Raw genomic sequence first — 19,410 nt, forward strand, 5'->3', positions numbered from 1 at the left:
CATTTATCAAGTATGGAATCTTGAACAAGGGGTTGAACATCTGAATGTCTCCATCACTTCATCTGTAAAGCGGGGGTGCTCACACCCACCGGCTCCCCTCCCATGTTGGTGCCAGACTCTCCCTGGACCCCTGTTCTCTTACCAGCCACATCCATTCTCCCCCCAGAGGCGCTAGTGACTGTGCGTGACTTTCCATTCCCACCACGTTTGTCTCTAACCCCAGCAGCAGATCAGTGTAAGCAGAACACAGCTGAGTGCTCCTCACCACCCACCAGATCAGGTGCAAACTTCCAAGCCTCACTGGATCCCCTCCACATTCTGAGCTCCACCTGACTTCCCATCGCTATCCTTCCCCACCCGCCTCCCTGGTAGAGAAAAGCTGAGTGTGTGATGCTGTCTGAATGCTGAGCACGGCCTTTTGCGGCCAGTCCACTGCATACGCTGCCCCTATCGGAGACCTCCACCTTAACCCTTTCCAGCCTGGAGGCTCCTCCCAGGTCCCCACAACAGAAGTGACTTCCCTTGCCCTTGAATTCCTGTAGCACAAGCCCTACTGCCCCCCATTAAAACGGCAAAGTCCTTTTGTGGAAAATAACTTTATTCATGATTGTGTTTATCACAGTATCTTATGGAGAAGAGATGATCAATAAATATTTGCCGAATAAATGAATAGCAGTTACAAAACACTTGATTTATATGGAATTAATGTTGGTTCTCAAAGTGAAAAATTACAAACAGCACTGATATTCAGCCAGTATACAAGTCTGGTCACAGCAGTTGTAAAATACTGAAATACCCCCTGCCACTGACCTTTGGCCCCCAGATGCCTCCCACTGCCACTGCTCTCCCCACTGGGAACCCCTGAAGTTCGCACAGGCTCATAACTAAAGGGCTAATGTCTTGCACAGCAGCGAGCACCCAGGACCGAGCAGCCACATGGCCGGGTCCGCTGGTGAAAGCATCCATTCTGACTGATCAGGATCTGAGGGGCCTCATTGTTAAATATTTTGATAATATCCCTAATTATAAATAAGGCTCAGTTATATAGTTTGAAAACAATGCTTCTCCTCATTGCAAAATCTCTTAGAAGACTCTGTAGATCCAGGAACGGAAATGGAAAATGACAGCATGTCAATCTCTGAAGGTTTTGGGCATACCCATTAGCACTCCATCTTCATGTAAACCAGAAGATATGCAGTTTCCTGCCTAGAGAGAAGAAAAGACACATCAGCACAGCGGCATGAAATCTTCATCAGAAAACAATGCTTCATTAATCCATGACAGGATAAGCGTCAGCAAACTTCCAGGTAGCTGGATTAAGCCTTCATCTATCCATCACCTCGGAGAGGAACAAAATAGGTGTGGCCTGGGAAGATAAGCACTACGTTTCTATTAGTTAATATCTAAAGCGGAGGTTAACAAGCTATGGGCACACAAGCCAAATCCAGCCCTCTTGGGGTTTTTTAAATCTACTTTCAACTTTTTAGATTCAGCTGAGCACATGTGCAGGTTTGTCATGTGGATATGAGCATACTCCCCAACAGTTAGTCTTTCACCCCTCCTCTCCCTCCCCATCCAGCAGTTCCCAGTTGTTGCCATCTTTAAGTCAATGAGTCCCCATGTTTAGCTCCCATTTATAAGAGAGAATATGCATTATGTTTTGTTTGTTTGTTTTAAATGGAGTCTTGCCCTGTAGCCCAGGCTAGAGTGCAGTGGCACAATCTTGGCTCACTGCAACCTCTGCCTCCCAGGTTCAAACGATTCTCCCTCCTCAGCCTCCCAAGTAGCTAGGACTACAGGTGCCCACCACCACGCCCAGCTTTTTGTATTTTTAGTAGAGACAGGGTTTCACCGTGTTAGCCAGGATGGTCTCAATCTCCTGACCTCACGATCTGCCCGCCTCAGTCTCCCAAAGTGCAGGGATTACAGGCGTGAGCCACCATGCCCAGCCTTTTGTTTATTTTTTGATGAGACCGGTTCTTGCTCTGTCACCAGGCTGGAGCGCAGTGGCACAATAATAGCTCACCACAGCCTCGTGCTCCTGGGCTCAACTGACCCTCCTGCCTCAGTTTTAGCTTCCTGAGTAGCTAGGACTACGGGTGTGTACCACCATGCCTAGCTATAATAATTTTTAATTTTTTGTAGAGATGGAGTCTTGCTTTGTTGCCCAGGCTGGTCTTGAACTCCTGGCTTAAAGTGATCCTCCTGCCTCGGCCTCCCAAAGTGCTGGGATTAAAGGTGTGAGATCACACCCAGTCTCCAAGCCTCTTTTTGCAAGTAAATGTAATTGGACCCCAGCCATGCTCATCTGCTCATGTACTGTCTACGGCTGCTTTTGCTCTATAGGGCAGAGTTAAGTGGTTATAACAGACACTGTACAGACCACAAAGTCTGAAGTACTTTCTCTCCAGCCCTTTACAGAGAAAGTCTGCCAATCTCTAATCTCAATAACAGGGAAATCAATGACAACCACAAAGTGACAAAGATTGGGTGTCTAAGATGGATGCTCAGAATAAACGAGAGAGAAAGATGCAAAGTAGGAGGAGGATTTCAAACGCAAGCTTCACCTAATCCGTTATTTGTCAAATGACCAGGCCTATCTCTGTAGCTGAAAATCACCTCAAATAGCATCTCTGATATACAGTCTCAAAGCTCAGCCAAGAAATTTACAAAGTCTCTCTGCTTTAACTTCATCCACCTTTTTTCTCTCCAGCTTCTCCTCGGTAGTTAATGATTATAAAAATATTTATTGGCTCACACCTGTAATCCCAGCACTTTGGGAGGCCGAGGTGGGCGGATTACGAGGTCAGGAGATCGAGACCATCCTGGTTAACACGGTGAAACCCCGTCTCTACTAAAAATATAAAAAAATTAGCCAGGAGTGGTGGCAGGCGCTTGTAGTCCCAGCTACTCGGGAGGCTGAGGCAGGAGAATGGCGTGAACCCACGAGGCGGAGCTTGCAATGAGCTGGGATCCCACTACTGCACTCCAGCCTGGGTGACAGAGCAAGAATCCATCTCAAAAAAAAAAAAAAAAAACAGTGTGATGGCCAGGCGCGGTGTTCATGCCTATAATCCAAGCACTTTGGGAGGCTGAAATGGATGGATGGCTTGAGCCTAGTAGTTTGAGACAAGCCTGGCAACACAGCGAGACCTCATCTCTACAAACATTTTTTTAAAATATGCCAGGGATGGTGGTGCATGCCTGTAGTCCCAGCTATTCAGGAGGCTGAGGTGGGAGGATCACCTGTGCCCAGGAGTTCAAGGCTGCAGTGAGCTATGATCACACCACAGTGCTCCAGCCTGGACAACAAAGCAAGACTCCATCTCTAAAAATAAAATTAAAAAAAAAAAGATCTTTGCTGTAAAAGAGGTATGCTCAAATGCAATAAAAGCATATAAGAAGGCCGGGTGTGGTGGCTCATGCCTGTAATCCCAGCACTTTGGGAGGCTGAGGCAGGCAGATCATGAGGTCAAGAGACTGAGACCATCCTGGCCAACGTGGCGAAACACTGTCTCTACTAAAAATACAAAAAACAATTAGCTGGGCCTGATGGCACACACCTGTAGTCCCAGCTACTCAGGAGGCTGAGTCAGGAGAATCGCTTGAACCTGGGAGGCGGAGGTTGCAGTGAGCGAAGATTGTGCCACTGCACTCCAGCCCGGCAACAGAGCGAGACTCCGTCAAAAAAAAAAAAAAAAAAAAAAAGAAAGAAAACCATACAAGAAGCCCCTACGAATCTGGGTGAATCAGCAAAGGCTTCACAGGATAGGAAAAGGCCATGAGTATGAAAACATGAGTGGGGAGTTGGCCTAGATGGTAAACGAGGAGGACAATACGGCCGGGAACTGCATGTGCACAGCAAACGGGAGATGGAGGGCACGGCTGATTGGCAGCTACCTGTACTTTAATATTCCTGGAGTGTGACGTGTGAGGCAAGCATGGGGTGGTGGGGTGAGTGCTGGAGATGAGGCGGACAGTGAGCCAGCCATCAGCATGTTAGTAACAGGGGAATCCACGGGCATTTCCTGCAGCTCCAAGGACCCTATGTGAGCTCATCAGACTCCCATTACCCAAATCCGTTTCTTACCAGTGGTAGTTAGGATTTCCATAGGTACACTGGATGTCTTCCCAGGACACCTGGAAGCCAGAAACAAATGAGGTCAAGCAGCCAGCTGACACAAGCACCCACAGAGGACAGGATGCTATGGTGTGCCCCTCATCCTCCAGACAAGCCCACCCCTAGCAACTCCCAAGAGCCTGGAGCAACAGCAGGAGGATGTCTTGTGCAATGAAGTATTTTTAGCGCCCTTGTCCCTGTGTTTAAACTTGGTCATGCTTATCCCAGAGGCCTAACTTACATATTTCTAACTCTCCTTGCTCTCTAGACATTTCCCACAAAGCAGAAAGCTGCAGAGCATGAGCCTAGAGCACCAAAAACTTAGAAGTGGAGGGAAGTGAATTGAACCCTTACAGAGGTGCAAACCACATGGGGACTTCAGACCGAAAAAGGCTTGAACCCTCATCAAAGGCCTCACACCCAGACAGCAGGACCACAGTGTGTCTTGATCTCGGAGACCCATGCAGCCCTGAGCCCAGCATTTGCTAGAGGTGGCCAATCCAGGGCAGGAGGCAATTGTGGACGATGTTTCTTACCAAGCAAATATTGGAGTCATTGAAGCAGAACCATTTTCCATCCACAGCATTCCGGATGTAGACACAGTAATGACCGGAGTCTGCCATTCCCACGTGCGCAATCACAGCAAAAAGCTCAAACTGCCCTCCAGGCTGGAAAGAAACAGGCACGAGACAGTTCACCCACCACCACAAACACGACTGCCTCACACACTTATACCTGCCCACCCTAGGTCCGACTCTGGGACTTTAGAATATTAGAAAACAGTCCCGACCCACGGCCAGTGGGCACCCTCCAGGAGGGGCTTTCCTGAGTGTGGATCCTGTACTGCGAAGGCTCAGCAGCTTGACAGGCAGAGCACACAAGAGATGGAAGGCAGGAGGTCACGAGAGAGGCCCCTAAAGCCAAGGCAAGATTGGAACTTCCCCCTGGGAGGGGTGGGGATCATCAGAACACAGTTCTGTTTCTCCACAAGCTCAGGAATGACCCTAACCTGAGCCACTATACCCAGCCAAAAAAGTCTTTTGTAGAGGGAGGGGAGACAGAGGGCAAGGGCGGCACACGTAAAGCTGAGTCACCCCCAGTGGAGGCTGAAATTATCCCTATTTCCATTTGCAGACTTTGTGCAGAACTTTACAAAATGCAGGGCAATATCTGTATCTAAATATTAGTTTACAAGAAATAAAAAGGTTACAGGAACATGTTAAATGATACCAACCAGCCAGTGCTGGCATTTGAAAAAAATATTCAACCAAATCAACTGCAAGGAAAAGAAAATGAGCGGAAATCTAAAAGGAACTTAAGAAAGAAACTTAACCAAATGCAAGTGTAGGCGTTGTTTGGATCTAGCGTCAAACAAAACACATAGATTATACAACAGTCAGGAAGTCTGAACGTTGACCAGATATTTGATGCTATTAAGGAATTGCAAGATGGAGATGATTATCTTTTGAGTGCTTTTATTCTTTAGGGATACATAATGAAGTGTTTATAAATGAAATAGTATGATTTGCTTCAAAAAAATCCAGTACAGGGTTGGGTGAAACAAGAGGGTGGGTTATAGGAAAAGCAAGACCTGCCATGAGTTTTGGTAACTGTTATAGCCGAGGATTCACTGTCTAACTCTTCCTTCACTACACACTTTGGTATCTATTTGTAATGTTCCATAACAAAGTCTTTGTTGTTGTTGTTGCAAAGGTTGAGTCTTGCTTTGTGGTCCAGCTGGGCTCGACTCCTGGACTCCAGCAATCCTCTTGGCCTCCCAAAGAGCTGGGATTACAGGCGTGACCCACTGCATCCAGCCAAAAAAGTCTTTTTTAAGTGAAAAACAATTTTAAATATACTTCATCGGGCAGAATCTGCAGGTAGAAATAAAAAGAACTAGAAGGAAAGAAAAAGAGAATCCTATGAAATGTATACGGCCTAAGTAGCTAAAGAAATCATATAATAGGAGCTATTGTAACGTATTATCAGGCCTTAATTTTCTAATTATTATTTGGCATAAATAGCCAAACAGACCAATAAAACAGAAGAGACACTCCAAAAATAGACCTGTACATATGGGAATACAAAATTTGCTATGTAGCATTTCAAATCTATGGAAAAAAGATATTTGTCTTTTTTTTTTTTTTTTTTTTTTTTTTAGTTTTTCTTGTTTTGTTTTTAGAGACAGTGTCTTGCGCTGTCACCCAGGCTGGAGTACAATGATAGATCATAGCTCACTGCAGCCTCAAACTCCTGGGCTCAAGTGATCCTCCCACTCAGCCTCCCAAGTAGCTGGGAATAAAGGTTTGTGCTACCACACCCAGCCAATTTTTTTCTTTTCTTTTTTTTTTTTTTTTTTTTGAGAGACGGGGGTCTCATTATGTTGCCGAAGCTGGTCTCGAACTCCTGGGCTCAAGCAATCCTCCTGCCTCAGCCTTTCGAGGTATGGGATCACAGGCATGAGCCACATCACCTGGCCTTGTGTCTCTTTTTTTCTCAGAATCTCTCAATGAGTTATTATCTCAGGACAAGTAAATTAAACTTTACTCTGATTAAATGTGGTCCAGTCAACTGGCTACTTTATGATTATTCTCAAAGTGGGCACACGCCATCTGAAGAAGAAAGTTTGGTTGGTACTAAGAACCCACAATGACATGTTTGCCTATGCATTTCTATGTATTCCACGTTACTTCCAAAGGAGCCTACTGAATTCTGGATTCTGTCCCTCAGTGCTGTGAGGCATATGAACACAAATCCAATATTCAGAAAGAAGAAAGTCTTTTGAGGCTGGGGACAGTCTCTGAGGAACAGGTGGCTCCTAGCAGACTGGGAGTGAAGGAAGGGAAAACGGAAAGGACGTGGCATCTGGGGAGAAGCAGGATGGCAAGGAGGTCGGGATCATCCCACCTGCTCCTCAGCATCACAAGACTCTTGCTTCGTTGGAAGGACCTGACTGAAATCCAAGCTCTGGGGGAAGTACAGGGAGTGGCAGATCTTTCTCGTCTGTGAATTCCTGATGGAGAATCGCATGAGGTGGATTGTCAGGGTCTGGGGAAAATGGGTCAGCTTCAAGACCTGAAAAAACAAAATCGCTCTGGAGATAAAGTCCACTTGGAATGAGAGAGTCAGAGAAATGTCAGGGCTAGCAACGTGTTCTTCCCAAAAAGAGGGGAGCAGGGTGACATCACGGAGTTCAAGGCACCTGTTCACTGAATCTGCTGAGCTCCTCTGAGAATAATGCAAAACTTGGCTATTCGACCACCGTGTGGCCCCCCACAACAGGCACAAGGGCACGGGGCTCTGCACAGGTACCAGGACCCAGGGAGCCACCGCGTCTGCTCCAGGGAGCTGGTCTTGCCCCGAGGGAAACGCCCTGCTGGCTGCTCTCAGGCCCCCTCCTGCAGGCCCTCTCAGTGATGCGACCATGAGAAGCCACATCCATGGCTCTGGATATCAGAACCCCAGCGTCCCAGATACTAGCCAGACCCAGATTCCCTTTCTCACCCACTGCCGGGTGTCCTCGGGGGCCTCTGATGATTCTATCAGGAAATCCACAGGGGGCAACCCCAGACTAGTGAAGGACAGATGACCCCTGAACAGCACGGGTTTGGACTGTGTGGGTCCACTTATACACAAATTGTTGTAAATAAATACAGTCTGCCCTCCCCCATAGGCACGAGTTCCACATCTGCAACCAAATGCTCATCAAAAATACAGTATCCCAGATGCACAATCGCATACATGAGGGACTGACTTTTCCTATACGTGGGTTCCACAGGGCCGACTGGGTGTGACTTGAGTGTGTGTGTATTTTGGTAAAAGCAGGGGTCCTGGAACAAATCCCCCATATGCACCGAGGGATTTAGGGAATGAGTACCTGTTTCCTATGGGTCTTCTTCCCACAGTTCTCACAGAAGCACTTGCTTTTTCTTGATAACTCCCTGGGCTGGAAGAAGCAATGCAGGGCGTCCTCCTGTCCCACCCAAGAGAACAGGGAAAAAGCAGCGTTGGTATTTCCCACCTTGAGTACTATATTCATCTGTTCTCACACTGCTGTGAGACAATAGCTGAGACTGGGTAATTTATAAGAAAAGAAATTTGATTGGCTCATGGTTCTGCAGGCTGACCGGAAGCATGGCAGCAGGAAGCTCCCAATCATGGCGGAAGGCCAAGCAGGAGCAGGTGTCTTACCTGGGAGGAGTAGGTGCGAGAGACCAAGTTGGGAGCTGGAGTGCAGGGGCGCGATCTCGGCTCACCGCAACCTCCGCCTCCCGGGGTCAAGCGATTCTCCTGCCTCAGCCTCCTAAGTAGCTGGGACTATAGGCTGTGCCACCACACCCAGCTAATTTTTTATGTTTTTAGTAGAGACAGGGTTTTACCATGTTGGCCAGGCTGGTCTCAAACTCCTGACCTCAGGTGATCCGCCCACCTCAGCCTCCCAAAGTGCTGGGATTATGGGCGTGAGTCACCACACCCAGCCCGGCTCCACACTTTTAAACAACCAGATCTCATGAGAACTCACTGTCACAAAGACAGTACCACGGGGGATGGTGCCAAACCATTCACGAGAAACCCTCCCGCATGATCCAATCTCCTTCTACCAGGCTTTACCTCCAACACTGGGGATTACAACTCAACAGGAGATTTTCGGGCAGGGACACAGACCCGAACTGTATCAGGTACAGCCTCCCCACACTTTGCAGCTGAGGGTTTCAGCTTTTCTCCTGGTTCTCCTCATATCCCCCTTAATGCCTGGCCTGGTGTGGTCCACCTGGCAGGATCTCAAAGGGCACCTACTGACGGGAGGAACAAAACAGGAGGGGGCTCCTATTAAGGGAGCAGGATGAGGGAAGGGAGGTAGGAGGGAAAACATTTTTGCCGAAACAAAGGAGAAATTGGCCAGAGCCATGAAAATAAGTGACTTTTCCGAAGCCAGAGATAGATCAAAGAGGGGAGGGGGAATTGGCCACACTGTGCTGTGTGGTGCGATGCTTTGAGGGTTTGTCCTCCCCAAAACCCGGGTTAAAACTGAATTCCCAATGTGGCTGTATGGAAAGGCAGGGACTTTGAGAGATAATTGAGGAGGGCAAGGTGGCTCATGCCTGTAATCCCAGGGAGGCTGAGGCAGGTGGATCACTTGAAGTCAGGAGTTTCAGACCAGCCTGGCCAACGTTGTGAAACCCCATCTCTACTAAAAATACAGAAATTAGCTGGGCATGGTGGTGGGCACCTGTAATCCCAGCTACTTGGGAGGCTGAGGCAGGAGAATCGCTTAACACCAGAGGCGGAGGTTGCAGTGAGCTGAGTTTGCGCCACTGCACTTCAGCCTGAGCGACAGAGGAAGACTCTGTCTCCAAAAAAAAAAGGTGTGGTGGGGGTGGGGGGAGTTATTGCATCATGAGGGCACAGCCCTCATAAATGAATTAATCCACTCATAGATTAATGGGTTAATGGGTTAATGGGTTATCCTGGGAGTGGGACTGGTGGCTTCATACGAAGAGGAAAAGAGAATTGAGCTGGCACATTAGCACGGTCAGCCCCCTCGCCATGTGATGCCCTGCACTGCCTCGCCTCAGGACTCTGAGAGTCCCCACCAGCAAGCAGGCCCTCACCAGGAGCGGCCCCTCAACCTTGACTTCCCAGCCTCCAGAACTGTAAGAAATAAATTACCTGGTCTCAGATATTGAGTTATAACAACAGAAAATGGACTAACACATACAGGGGCAGCAAATACCAAGAGAATCCCCTTACCAGTGTCTTCAGGGGCTTTGAGTCCACATCAAAAAGAGAAAGTGGGAGGGTGAGCATGCTGCTGTTTCTGCTACTCTCCATGGCACAGTCAAGGCAAATCAAGGAGTCCTTCATCCGGATCATATACAGGGCCTGCAGCCTCTCCACCTGCAAGAGGGGGAGCAGAGAGGTGAGATGGGAACACCACCATAAGCCAGGTCAGGCCAACTGCCAGAAGGTGAAGCCAAGAGACAGAAGCTCCTCACAAAGGTGCAAAATAATACCAGTAACAATATTATGAGACTGTGATAAGTGTTTTATGTGGATTCTTTTTTTTTTTTTTTTTTTTTTGAGATGGAGTCTTGCTCTGTCGCCCAGGCTGGAGTGCAGTGGCAAGATCTCAGCTCACTGCAAGCTCCGCCTCCCGGCTTCACGCCATTCTCCTGCCTCAGCCTCCCGAGTAGCTGGGACTACAGGCGCCCACCACCACGCCCAGCTAATTTTTTTGTATTTTTAGTAGAGACGGGGTTTCACCGTGTTAGCCAGGATGGTCTCGATCTCCTGACCTCGTGATCTGCCCGCCTCGGCCTCCCAAAGTGCTGGGATCACAGGGGATTAACTCTTTTATTTCTCTGCACACTACAGGAACAACAGCTGAATGAGGGAAATGAGCAGCATCTTAAGCTTCCGAGTGCTCTTGTTCTAGGTTCTTACCAAGTGCACATCAGTGATCTGGTCCTTCATCAGGTTCCAGAGTTTGAGGTACAGTTGAGCAGCATCATGTTGGACAAACACTGGCCACAGAGAAAAGGAACAGCCAATTAGTGAGGTCTTCAGAGTTGTTTCTCATGCCCTGGTACTTAGACACACATGAACACTCATCACTTTGTCTCTTCCTAGCCCTCCACCCCACTGCAAGGCTAAGTTGGCACTACAGAAGAAGTGATCAATAAATGAACGGTAAGTTTGCTATTGATTTTTGAGAACGCCTCTTAAAACTTAAGCTCCAGTGCCAGGTGTAGTGGCTCATGCCTATAATCTTAACACTTCGGGAGGCCAAGGTGAGAGGATCGCTTGAACTCAGGAGTTTGAGACCAGCCTGGGCAACATAGCAAGACTCTATCTCTATAAAAAATTTAAAAAATTAGTTGAGGGTAGTGGTGCATGCCTGTAGTCAGAGCTACTCGGGAGGCTGAAGCAGGAGGATCACTTGAGCCCAGGATGTTGAGGCTACGGTGAGCTGTGATGTCACCACTGCACTCAGCCTGGGGAATGAGATGTCCACAGGGACTTTGAAAAGCACTGATACATTCCTGATGATCTAGAAGGCCAGGCGCATGCCCAAGTAAGACCTGAGAGGGCTCCGATCCCTCCCCTCTGGCTGACCACAAGGCCACATGCAAGAAAGCAATGAAGGCGAATACAGAATCACGAACTGCCCAGTAACAATAAAACAGCAACAACAACAAACCCTGCTGTGGGGACCTCTGATGTCCAGTGTTGCCACCTTACATTATCTAAAATGTTCATTTTCCAACAAAAGAGACAAGACATACGATGAAACAGAAAAGCATGGCCACACACAGGAAAACAGCAATCAGTAGAACCTTTCACTGAGAAGCCCTAGATGTTGGCCTTACTAAACAAAGACTTTAGCTGTTATAATATGTTCAAAGAAATAAAGAAAACCATGTCAAGGAAGTAAAAGAAACTATAAAAATGCTGCCTCACCAAATAAAAAGTATCAATAAAGAAAAAACTATAAAAAAAGAACCAAGCAGAAACTCTTGAGTTGAGGAGAACAGTAACTGAAATGAAAAATGTACTAGAGGAGGTCAATAGCAGATTAGAGCTGGCAAAAGAAAGAATCCATAAATCTGGAGCTAGGTTGATTGAGGTTCTCCAGACTGAGGACGGAAGGAAAGCTGAACACAGTACCCATGCAGCCGAAAAGCTGATGAGCTGCTCACCGCATGTAGAGTTCAACTAACTCTGATACAAAAAAAAAATGTGATACAAAAGGTTTTATATACAAACGTGAATTTATTCTGAAGCCAGCCTGGGGGAAGGAGCAAGACACATCCTGCCTTTTAATGTGCCATTTCTCCTTTGGAGGAGAGAGGGGCATTTTCATAAGGTGTGTTGTGGGGGTGGGGGGAGTGAGCAATGGCGGTTTTCTACCGGGCAGTTATCAAGTTCCCAGCAGCTGAGTTGGCGCCTTTCTGGGCAGAAGTAAATTATAAAAGTGGCCAAGTGGGCATGCTTTCTCCATGCCTTCCTAGTGGGTGAAAGACAAACCCCTAGAGGGTGGAAGTTTCGAAGCCACCCCCTGGCAGGGAGAGTTCCCTGGTGGGTATGCTTTGGGCTGCAAATCTACTGCCAAGTCTCAGGAAAGATCAGCTGGAAGAACTTGCCCTGTTCTCAATCAAACCTCCATCAGCCTACCTCCATTTACGGATTCTTCCTTTTGCCCAGCAGGGAATGTCTGGAGAGGGGTAGGCGAAAGGTGATATTTGCATTTCTAAAGGGCTAACAGGAAACAGGAAACAAGGCCAGCCGCAGTGAGGGGTGAGGGATGGGAAGAGGAAAAGTGAAAAGAAAATAATAAGAAAACTAATGAAACGATCTCTTAGAAAATGGGAGTACTCAGTTACACCCAGGTGGGTTCACTAGTGAACGATGGGTTCTACCAAACATTTATGGGAAAAATTATACCAATTCCCTACAACCTCTTCCAGAAGACAAAAGCAGAGAGAACACTTCCTAACTCATTCTCTGACGCATTATCCTAACACCAAAACCAGACAAACATTGTAAGAAAAAAACCTAAAAACCAGTATCTCCTGTGAACATAAATGCAAAATTCCTCAAAAAAATATTAGTGAATCAAATTCAACTATGTATAAAAAGAATCACAGAGGGTGACATAAGCGAGATGGTAGAGGAGGAGGCTCCTGGTGCTCCCTTCTCCCATGGACACACGGTAAAACTCTCATCTACACACAGATCAACTCCCTCTGAAAAAGAAACCCAGAAACTAGCTGAGAGAGGCCTGCACTGGGGGCAATGGGGAGAATACCCACATCGCAATGGGTTGGAAAAGCTGAGACACACTCGCTCCACAAGCCCCACCCTAGACACAGTACCTTACTGTGAGGAAGGAATCCCTACTCCCAGCTGTCTCCTGGAGAGGGGAGGGTTTGGACCACACATAGGCAGCCCCAGCTTTTGCAGTTCCCACTAACCCTAGTGGCTGCTAGGTCACCTAGCTCTGGGAGCAGACATGGGTCAGCAGTTATGAATCCTCTGCGACCACAGAGGGCAAAGAGGCAGTTTTAAATGGGCACGTGATCACTTCCAGTAGCTGTGCTCCTGTGCTCAGCACAGAGCAAACCGGCAGAAATGCCAGGCTCCTAGTTTCTCCCTGGAAGGATATGTCTGTGGGCTCTCCTAGCTGTTGCCCGAGGGATGGGCTTCTATTAATAACTGGCCTGCACCTGGAGCCAATGAGGCAGGTAAACAATAGATTTCCAGGAGTCAGGACAGGCCTGTGGGCAAGTCCCATGCCTTCTCCCACCCCCTGCTCTACGATAAATCAGGTCTCTAACTTCACACATTGAGTACACAACATTTACCCCTCTCAAATGAAGGTCTAGCTCCTCAGTCACCGAGCTTTGGGAGCTGACAAGGCTCTGTATTTGTGAGTCCCACAGGGGCACAGACACCAAAGAACATCCCCCCCAGGCCCAGTGCAGCGTGAACAGGCAAAAAGGCCCGGCTCCCACTTTCTCCCTAGAAGGAGTTTGTCTGCACAGTGCAGCTGCTGCCCTGGGGTTTCCATGCATCTAGGAGCTGACAGACCAGGAAACCACTGCTCCTCTGAGACCCTGAACAGGCAAGTGAGCACCTCCACAGCTGCTCCCATTGGTTTGCTCGACAGATAGCGTCAAGCTTCCAACTAACCTGTCTGTCTCTAAGCAGAGAGCAGCCAGCATTCACTAGGCCCCTGGGGGTGACAAAGAGTAAAACAATGCATGAAAGAGTGTGCAGTTTAAACACAAGTGCAGGCACTTGCCACAGATCCTCTGTCCAGCATTTTGCAGAGCAAGTGGCGGATAAACTCACGCTCCCAGCTTTTCCCTGAGGATAGAATAAACTGGAACACACATTTAATGCCCCAACGTCTCCAGCTGCACCTCAAGGGGCTGGTTTCTATTTCCCCTGTCTGGGCCACTGACAGGACTTGACACACTCTAATCTCCTGAGGGCCGCTAAGAACATAGATGACAGTTTGGACAACACAAAGGGTCAAGAGGCGCTCCAAGTGTCTGGCAGGGCTAATTGGTAAGTTCGTCTCTTATACAAGGCCAGTGGGACAAGACTAGGAGAGGTATTTTTCTTTTTTTCTTTTTTTTTTTTTTTTTGAGACGGAGTCTCACTCTGTCGCCCAGGCTGGAGTGCAGTGGTGCGATCTCGGCTCACTGCAAGCTCCGCCTCCTGGGTTCACGCCATTCTCCCGCCTCAGCCTCCCGAGTAGCTGGGACTACAGGCGCCCGCCACCACACCCGGCTAATTTTTTGTATTTTTAGTAGAGACGGGGTTTCACCATGTTAGCCAGGATGGTCTCCATCTCCTGACCTCGTGATCTGCCCGCCTCGGCCTCCCAAAGTGCTGGGATTACAGGCGTGAGCCACCGCGCCCGGCCTGGGAGAGGTATTTTTCTTAACTAAAGTACAGAAAATAACAGAGAATCAAGAACAATGAAGAACAGAGAAATATGTTCCAAGCAAAAGAACAAGATAAATCTCCAGAAAATGCCCCCAGTGAAATGAAGATAAGTGACTTACCTTACAGACAATTCAAAATAATGATCATGAAGATGCTTACCATGTCTAGGACAGCAATGCATGAACAAAGTAAGAATTTCAGCAAAGAGACAGAAAAAGTTCAAAAGAAATAATAGAGCTGAAGAATACAATAACTGAAATAAGAGCTCAAAAGGGAAGCTCAACAGACTAAATCAAGCAGAAGAAAGGATTAACAAACTAGAAGATAGGTCACTGGAAATCATTCAGAGGAGCAAAAATGAAAAAGAATGAAAAAGAGTGAAGATATCTTAAGAGAGTTAGGGGACATCAAGCAGACCAAAATAGGCATTATCAGAGTCCCAGAAGGAGGAGAGTGAGAAGAGACAGAAAGCTTATCCAAAGAAATAACAGTCACGAGTTGGAGATCAACATTTCAGTCAATGGCAGACCACATTACCATAGTGGCCATAGCATGCAGCCTAGCTGTGTAGTAGGCTGTCCCATTTAAGTTTGTGTAAGTCCACTCCATGATGTCCACACAATGACAAATTCACCTTCTGATGCATTTTCAGAACATATCTCTGTTGGTAAGCAACACATACCTATAATGACTGAAAACTTCCCAACCCAGGGAAGGAAATAGAAATCCACATCCAGGAAGCCCAAAGGACACCAATAAGACTGATCTAAAGCAACCCACATCAAGACACATCGTCATCAATTTCAAAAGTTAAAGACAATTCTCAAAGCAGCAAGAGAAAAGCAATATATTAGACACAAGGGAAAACCTGCAAGTGTGGGATTTCTTTTGGGGGTGATGAAAATGTTATGAAATTAGATTGTGATGATGGAGGCATAACTCTGTGAATACACTACAAACCTTTGAATTGTATGTTTTTAAATGGATGAATTTTACAGTATGTGATGCACATCTCAATATAGCTATCTAAAAAAAAACAACACCTAACCTATTTGTGAATTATTTTGTAGAACACGTTTTCTCTTTTTTATTCCTTTATTCTGTTTTCCTGCAGTTCCCTAACTGTGGTGGAATAAGCTTGGAGGAGATGCCTTCACTTACTCTACTGAGAGGCAGAAAAAGGGTAGGTACGGAAGTAAATGTCCATAAATAATATCAATTCTGCACCTCCAAAGATGTGTGCCTCTTACGCAAATGTCTCTATTATCTGAGGGGTCCAGGCTACCTAACTTCCTTCTTGTTGCTTCACTGCCCATTAGTTCCTCTCTTCACTCTCTCTCTAAGCTTCCCACCCCCTTTGGATCAGCAGCCAGGAGCCCAGTGGGAGGGTATCTTACGGGGCACATTGTACTTCTGCAGGCAGTAGGCCAGCTCCAGGGGCCGCACTGCTTTCTGCCGGCTGTCCTGCATCTTCTCCAGCAGCAGAAGCATCTGGAAAGGGACGCTTCTCCTCTGCTCATCAGCTCCCCTGGGCACCGTGATCCTGCCACACAAGAACAGCCAGAAACCTCCTTACATGTAGTTCTCAAAGCTAGGTGCACACTGGAATCACTTGGGAGAAATTGCAAATCTTCATATCCAGGCCACTCCCATACAAATTAAACCAGAATTCTGGGTCAGGGGGTGCGGGGCACGGGCAGTTACCAGAATTTTTCAGTTCCTCAGATTATTTCAATGTGTGGTCAAGGTTGAGCAGCACCATATGAGTGAATCTGCTCTACAGGGGACCCTCTAGAGAGGGGGATCAGCACGACTGCTGCCTTGGCCCCTCTGCACCCTGCCCAGCAATCATGCGAGGCTTCATCTTAAAAAAAAAAAAAAAAAAGTACCGATACCTGGGCCGCACCCCAGACCAACCTAAGAAGTTTTAGAAATAATGTGTAGGCCAGAATATGCAGAAGCCAGTCTTTCCTCTGCCAGCTTTTGAGAGAAGGTCTCAAAAAGTCCAAGTCACTGTGAATAACGGAATATATTAAAAATGAAATAATACAGGCTGGGTGCAGTGGCTCACGCCTGTAATCCCAGCACTTTGGGAGGCTGAGGTGGGCGGATCACGAGGTCAGGAGATCGAGACCATCCTGGCTAACATGGTGAAACCCCGTCTCTATTAAAAATACAAAAAAAATTAGCCAGGCATGGTGGCGGGCTAGTCCCAGCTACTCGGGAGGCTGAAGCAGGAGAATCGCTTGAACCCGGGAGGCAGAGCTTGCAGTGAGCCAAGATCGCACCACTGCACTCCAGCCTGGGCAACAGAGCGAGACTCCATCTCAAAAAAAAGAAAAAAGAAATAATACAAACGCTTATCAGCCTGAAGAACAGTCTTACCTCTTCAATATCCTGGCGAAGTCCACATTCATTACAAATACCTGAATCAAGGAGTTAAGGCAGCAGGTCTGTCCAATGTTGTGTAAACCAACCAGGCCTATAAGGGGAAGAGAAAAAAAAAGCTGAAGGCAAGGCCTAGGTAAAGAAGTTGACAAGGCTGGGCATGGTGGCTCACGCCTGTAATTCCAGTACTTTGGGAGGCTGAGGTGGGCGGATCACCTGAGGTCGAGAGTTCAAGACCAGCCTGGCCAACATGGTAAAACCGTGTCTCTACAAAAAAAATCCAAAAATCAGCCAGGCGCGGTGGCTCGCGCCTGTAATCCCAGCACTTTGGGAGGCCAAGGTGGGCAGATCACGAGGTCAGGAGATCGAGACCATCCTGGCTAACACAGTGAAAGCCCGTCTCTACTAAAAATGCAAAAAAAATTAGCTGGGCGTGGTGGTGGGCGCCTGTAGTCTCAGCTACTCAGGAGGCAGGAGAATGGTGTGAACTTGGGAGGTGGAGCTTGTAGTGAGCCAAGATCTCACCACTGCACTCCAGCCTGGGCGACAGAGCGAGCCTCCATCTCAAAAAAAAAAAAAAAAAAAAAATCCAAAAATCAGCCGGGTGTCATGACAGGTGCCTGTAATCCCAGCTCCTTGGGAGGCTGAGGCAGAAGAATTGCTTGAACCCAGAAGGCAGAGGTTGCAGTGAGCCAAGATCGCGCCACTGCACTCCAGCCTGGGCAACAAGAGTGGAATTCTGTCTCAAAAAAAAAAAAAAAAAAAAAAAGTTGACAAAAATCTAACGTTTTTCTTAAAGCTACTAAGGACATGAAGTCCTGTAAAGTCTCTCAACTACGATGTGTTCACTCAGCTTGCAAACAAATCAGAGAGAAGATATCAAACATGAACCTTTAAAAAGCTCTATCACAAGGGCCAAGCACAGTGGCTCACACCTGTAATCCCAGCATTTTGGGAGGCCGAGACGGGAAGACCACCTGAGGTCAGGAGTTCAATACCAGCCTGGCCTACATGGTGAAACCTCATATTTACTAAAAATACAAAAATTAGCCAGGTGTGGTGGTGCACGCCTGTAATCCCAGCTACTCGGGAGGCTGAAGGAGAACTGCTTGAACCTGGCAGGCAGAGGTTGCAGTGAGCCAAGATCGTGCCACTGCACTCCAGCCTAGGTGACACAGCAAAACTCCATCTCACAACAACAACAACAAAAAAGAGTTCGATAACAAGAAAAGTTTTAATATAGTCCATTAGGAAAAGTGAGATGTCACCAAAAGTATATATTACTTACTGCCAAATGAGTAGTATGAGCAATTGTTGGGAGAGAAAAAGAAACATTAGAGAAAGCATAACTGAGAATATGGCTTCCTCTCATTCAAATCGTTCTCCACGGAGCTAAGTCCAAATGTGCATCTGTGGGGCTCAGGGATAAGAGGGACTCCCCAGTTTGTCTATATCGGACTCCAGTGGAGAGGACTCTGCCCAGTCCCCACTACAGGGAGGCAGGAAATAAATCAGAAGGTAACTTTGGGGAAGAATCGCCTAATCCAGTGTCACCCTGAGAGGCTGAAAGGCAGAAGGAACTTACAAGAATACGAGAAAAACAAAAGATAACATTTGTCTGACCCCTACCAACCAACCTCCTCTTTTCCAACCCAACCTTAGGCTCAGCAGACCCCACAAGGTAAGCAATTTAAGAGGGAGGAAGTACCACTAATCTCAGGATTCTTGGGGAAAGGGCTTTGGCTTATGAGACACGACAGTAAGAAAATAACAATCTGGGGTTGCAGGTGAGCACAGATTTCTGCTCCCAGACTATCAGGAGCACACTGCTTCCAGACAGACCCGAATAAGGTAGCAGTAAAGACGGGAACTAATGCTAAGTGCCTCTAGACGCCCAGCACTGGTTTAAAGCCGTTCCCACAGATGACCCCATTTAATCCTCCCAACAACCCTATGTGCTTGGTACTATTATTACCCCCATTTTTTTTGTTTATTTTTTTGTTTGAGACAGAGTCTCACTCTGTCACCCAGGCTGGAGTGCAGTGGCATGATCTCAACTCACTGCAACCTCTGCCGCCCAGGTTCAAGCAATTCTCCTGCCTCAGCCTCCTAAGTAGCTGGGATTACAGGCACCTGCCACTGCGCCCGGCTAATTTTTGTATTTTTAGTAGAGACGGGGTTTCACCATTTTGGCCAGGCTGGTCTTAAACTCCTGACCTCATGATCCACTTGCCTCGGCCTCCCAAAGTGCCACCGCACCCGGCCTTTCTTTTTAAGACAGAGTCTCGACGGGGCGCGGTGGCTCACGCCTTTAATCCCAGCACTTTGGGAGGCCGAGGCGGGCTGATCACGAGGTCAGGAGATCGAGACCATCCTGGTTAACACGGTGAAACCCCATCTCTACTAAAAATACAAAGAATTAGCCGGGTGTGGTGGTGGGCGCC

The 19,410-nt window shown here is 47.5% G+C and overlaps 1 protein-coding gene across 1 annotated transcript; it reads right to left on the reverse strand.

Annotated features, from left to right (window-relative positions):
• Window positions 1-584: 584 nt before the first annotated feature.
• On the reverse strand, window positions 585-17,306 carry LOC134739256 (ubl carboxyl-terminal hydrolase 18-like; the record flags this gene model as incomplete). Its single annotated transcript, XM_063662770.1, has 10 exons — window positions 585-1,206; window positions 4,091-4,140; window positions 4,657-4,788; window positions 7,028-7,195; window positions 7,998-8,093; window positions 9,872-10,018; window positions 10,565-10,644; window positions 15,976-16,121; window positions 16,964-17,060; window positions 17,183-17,306. Coding segments are annotated over 10 exons (1,086 nt in total), but the record flags the coding sequence as incomplete, so codon positions are not given.
• Window positions 17,307-19,410: the final 2,104 nt, after the last annotated feature.

The sequence above is a fragment of the Pongo pygmaeus genome, chromosome 23 (assembly GCF_028885625.2).
Source record: "Pongo pygmaeus isolate AG05252 chromosome 23, NHGRI_mPonPyg2-v2.0_pri, whole genome shotgun sequence".
Classification (NCBI taxonomy): domain Eukaryota; kingdom Metazoa; phylum Chordata; class Mammalia; order Primates; family Hominidae; genus Pongo; species Pongo pygmaeus.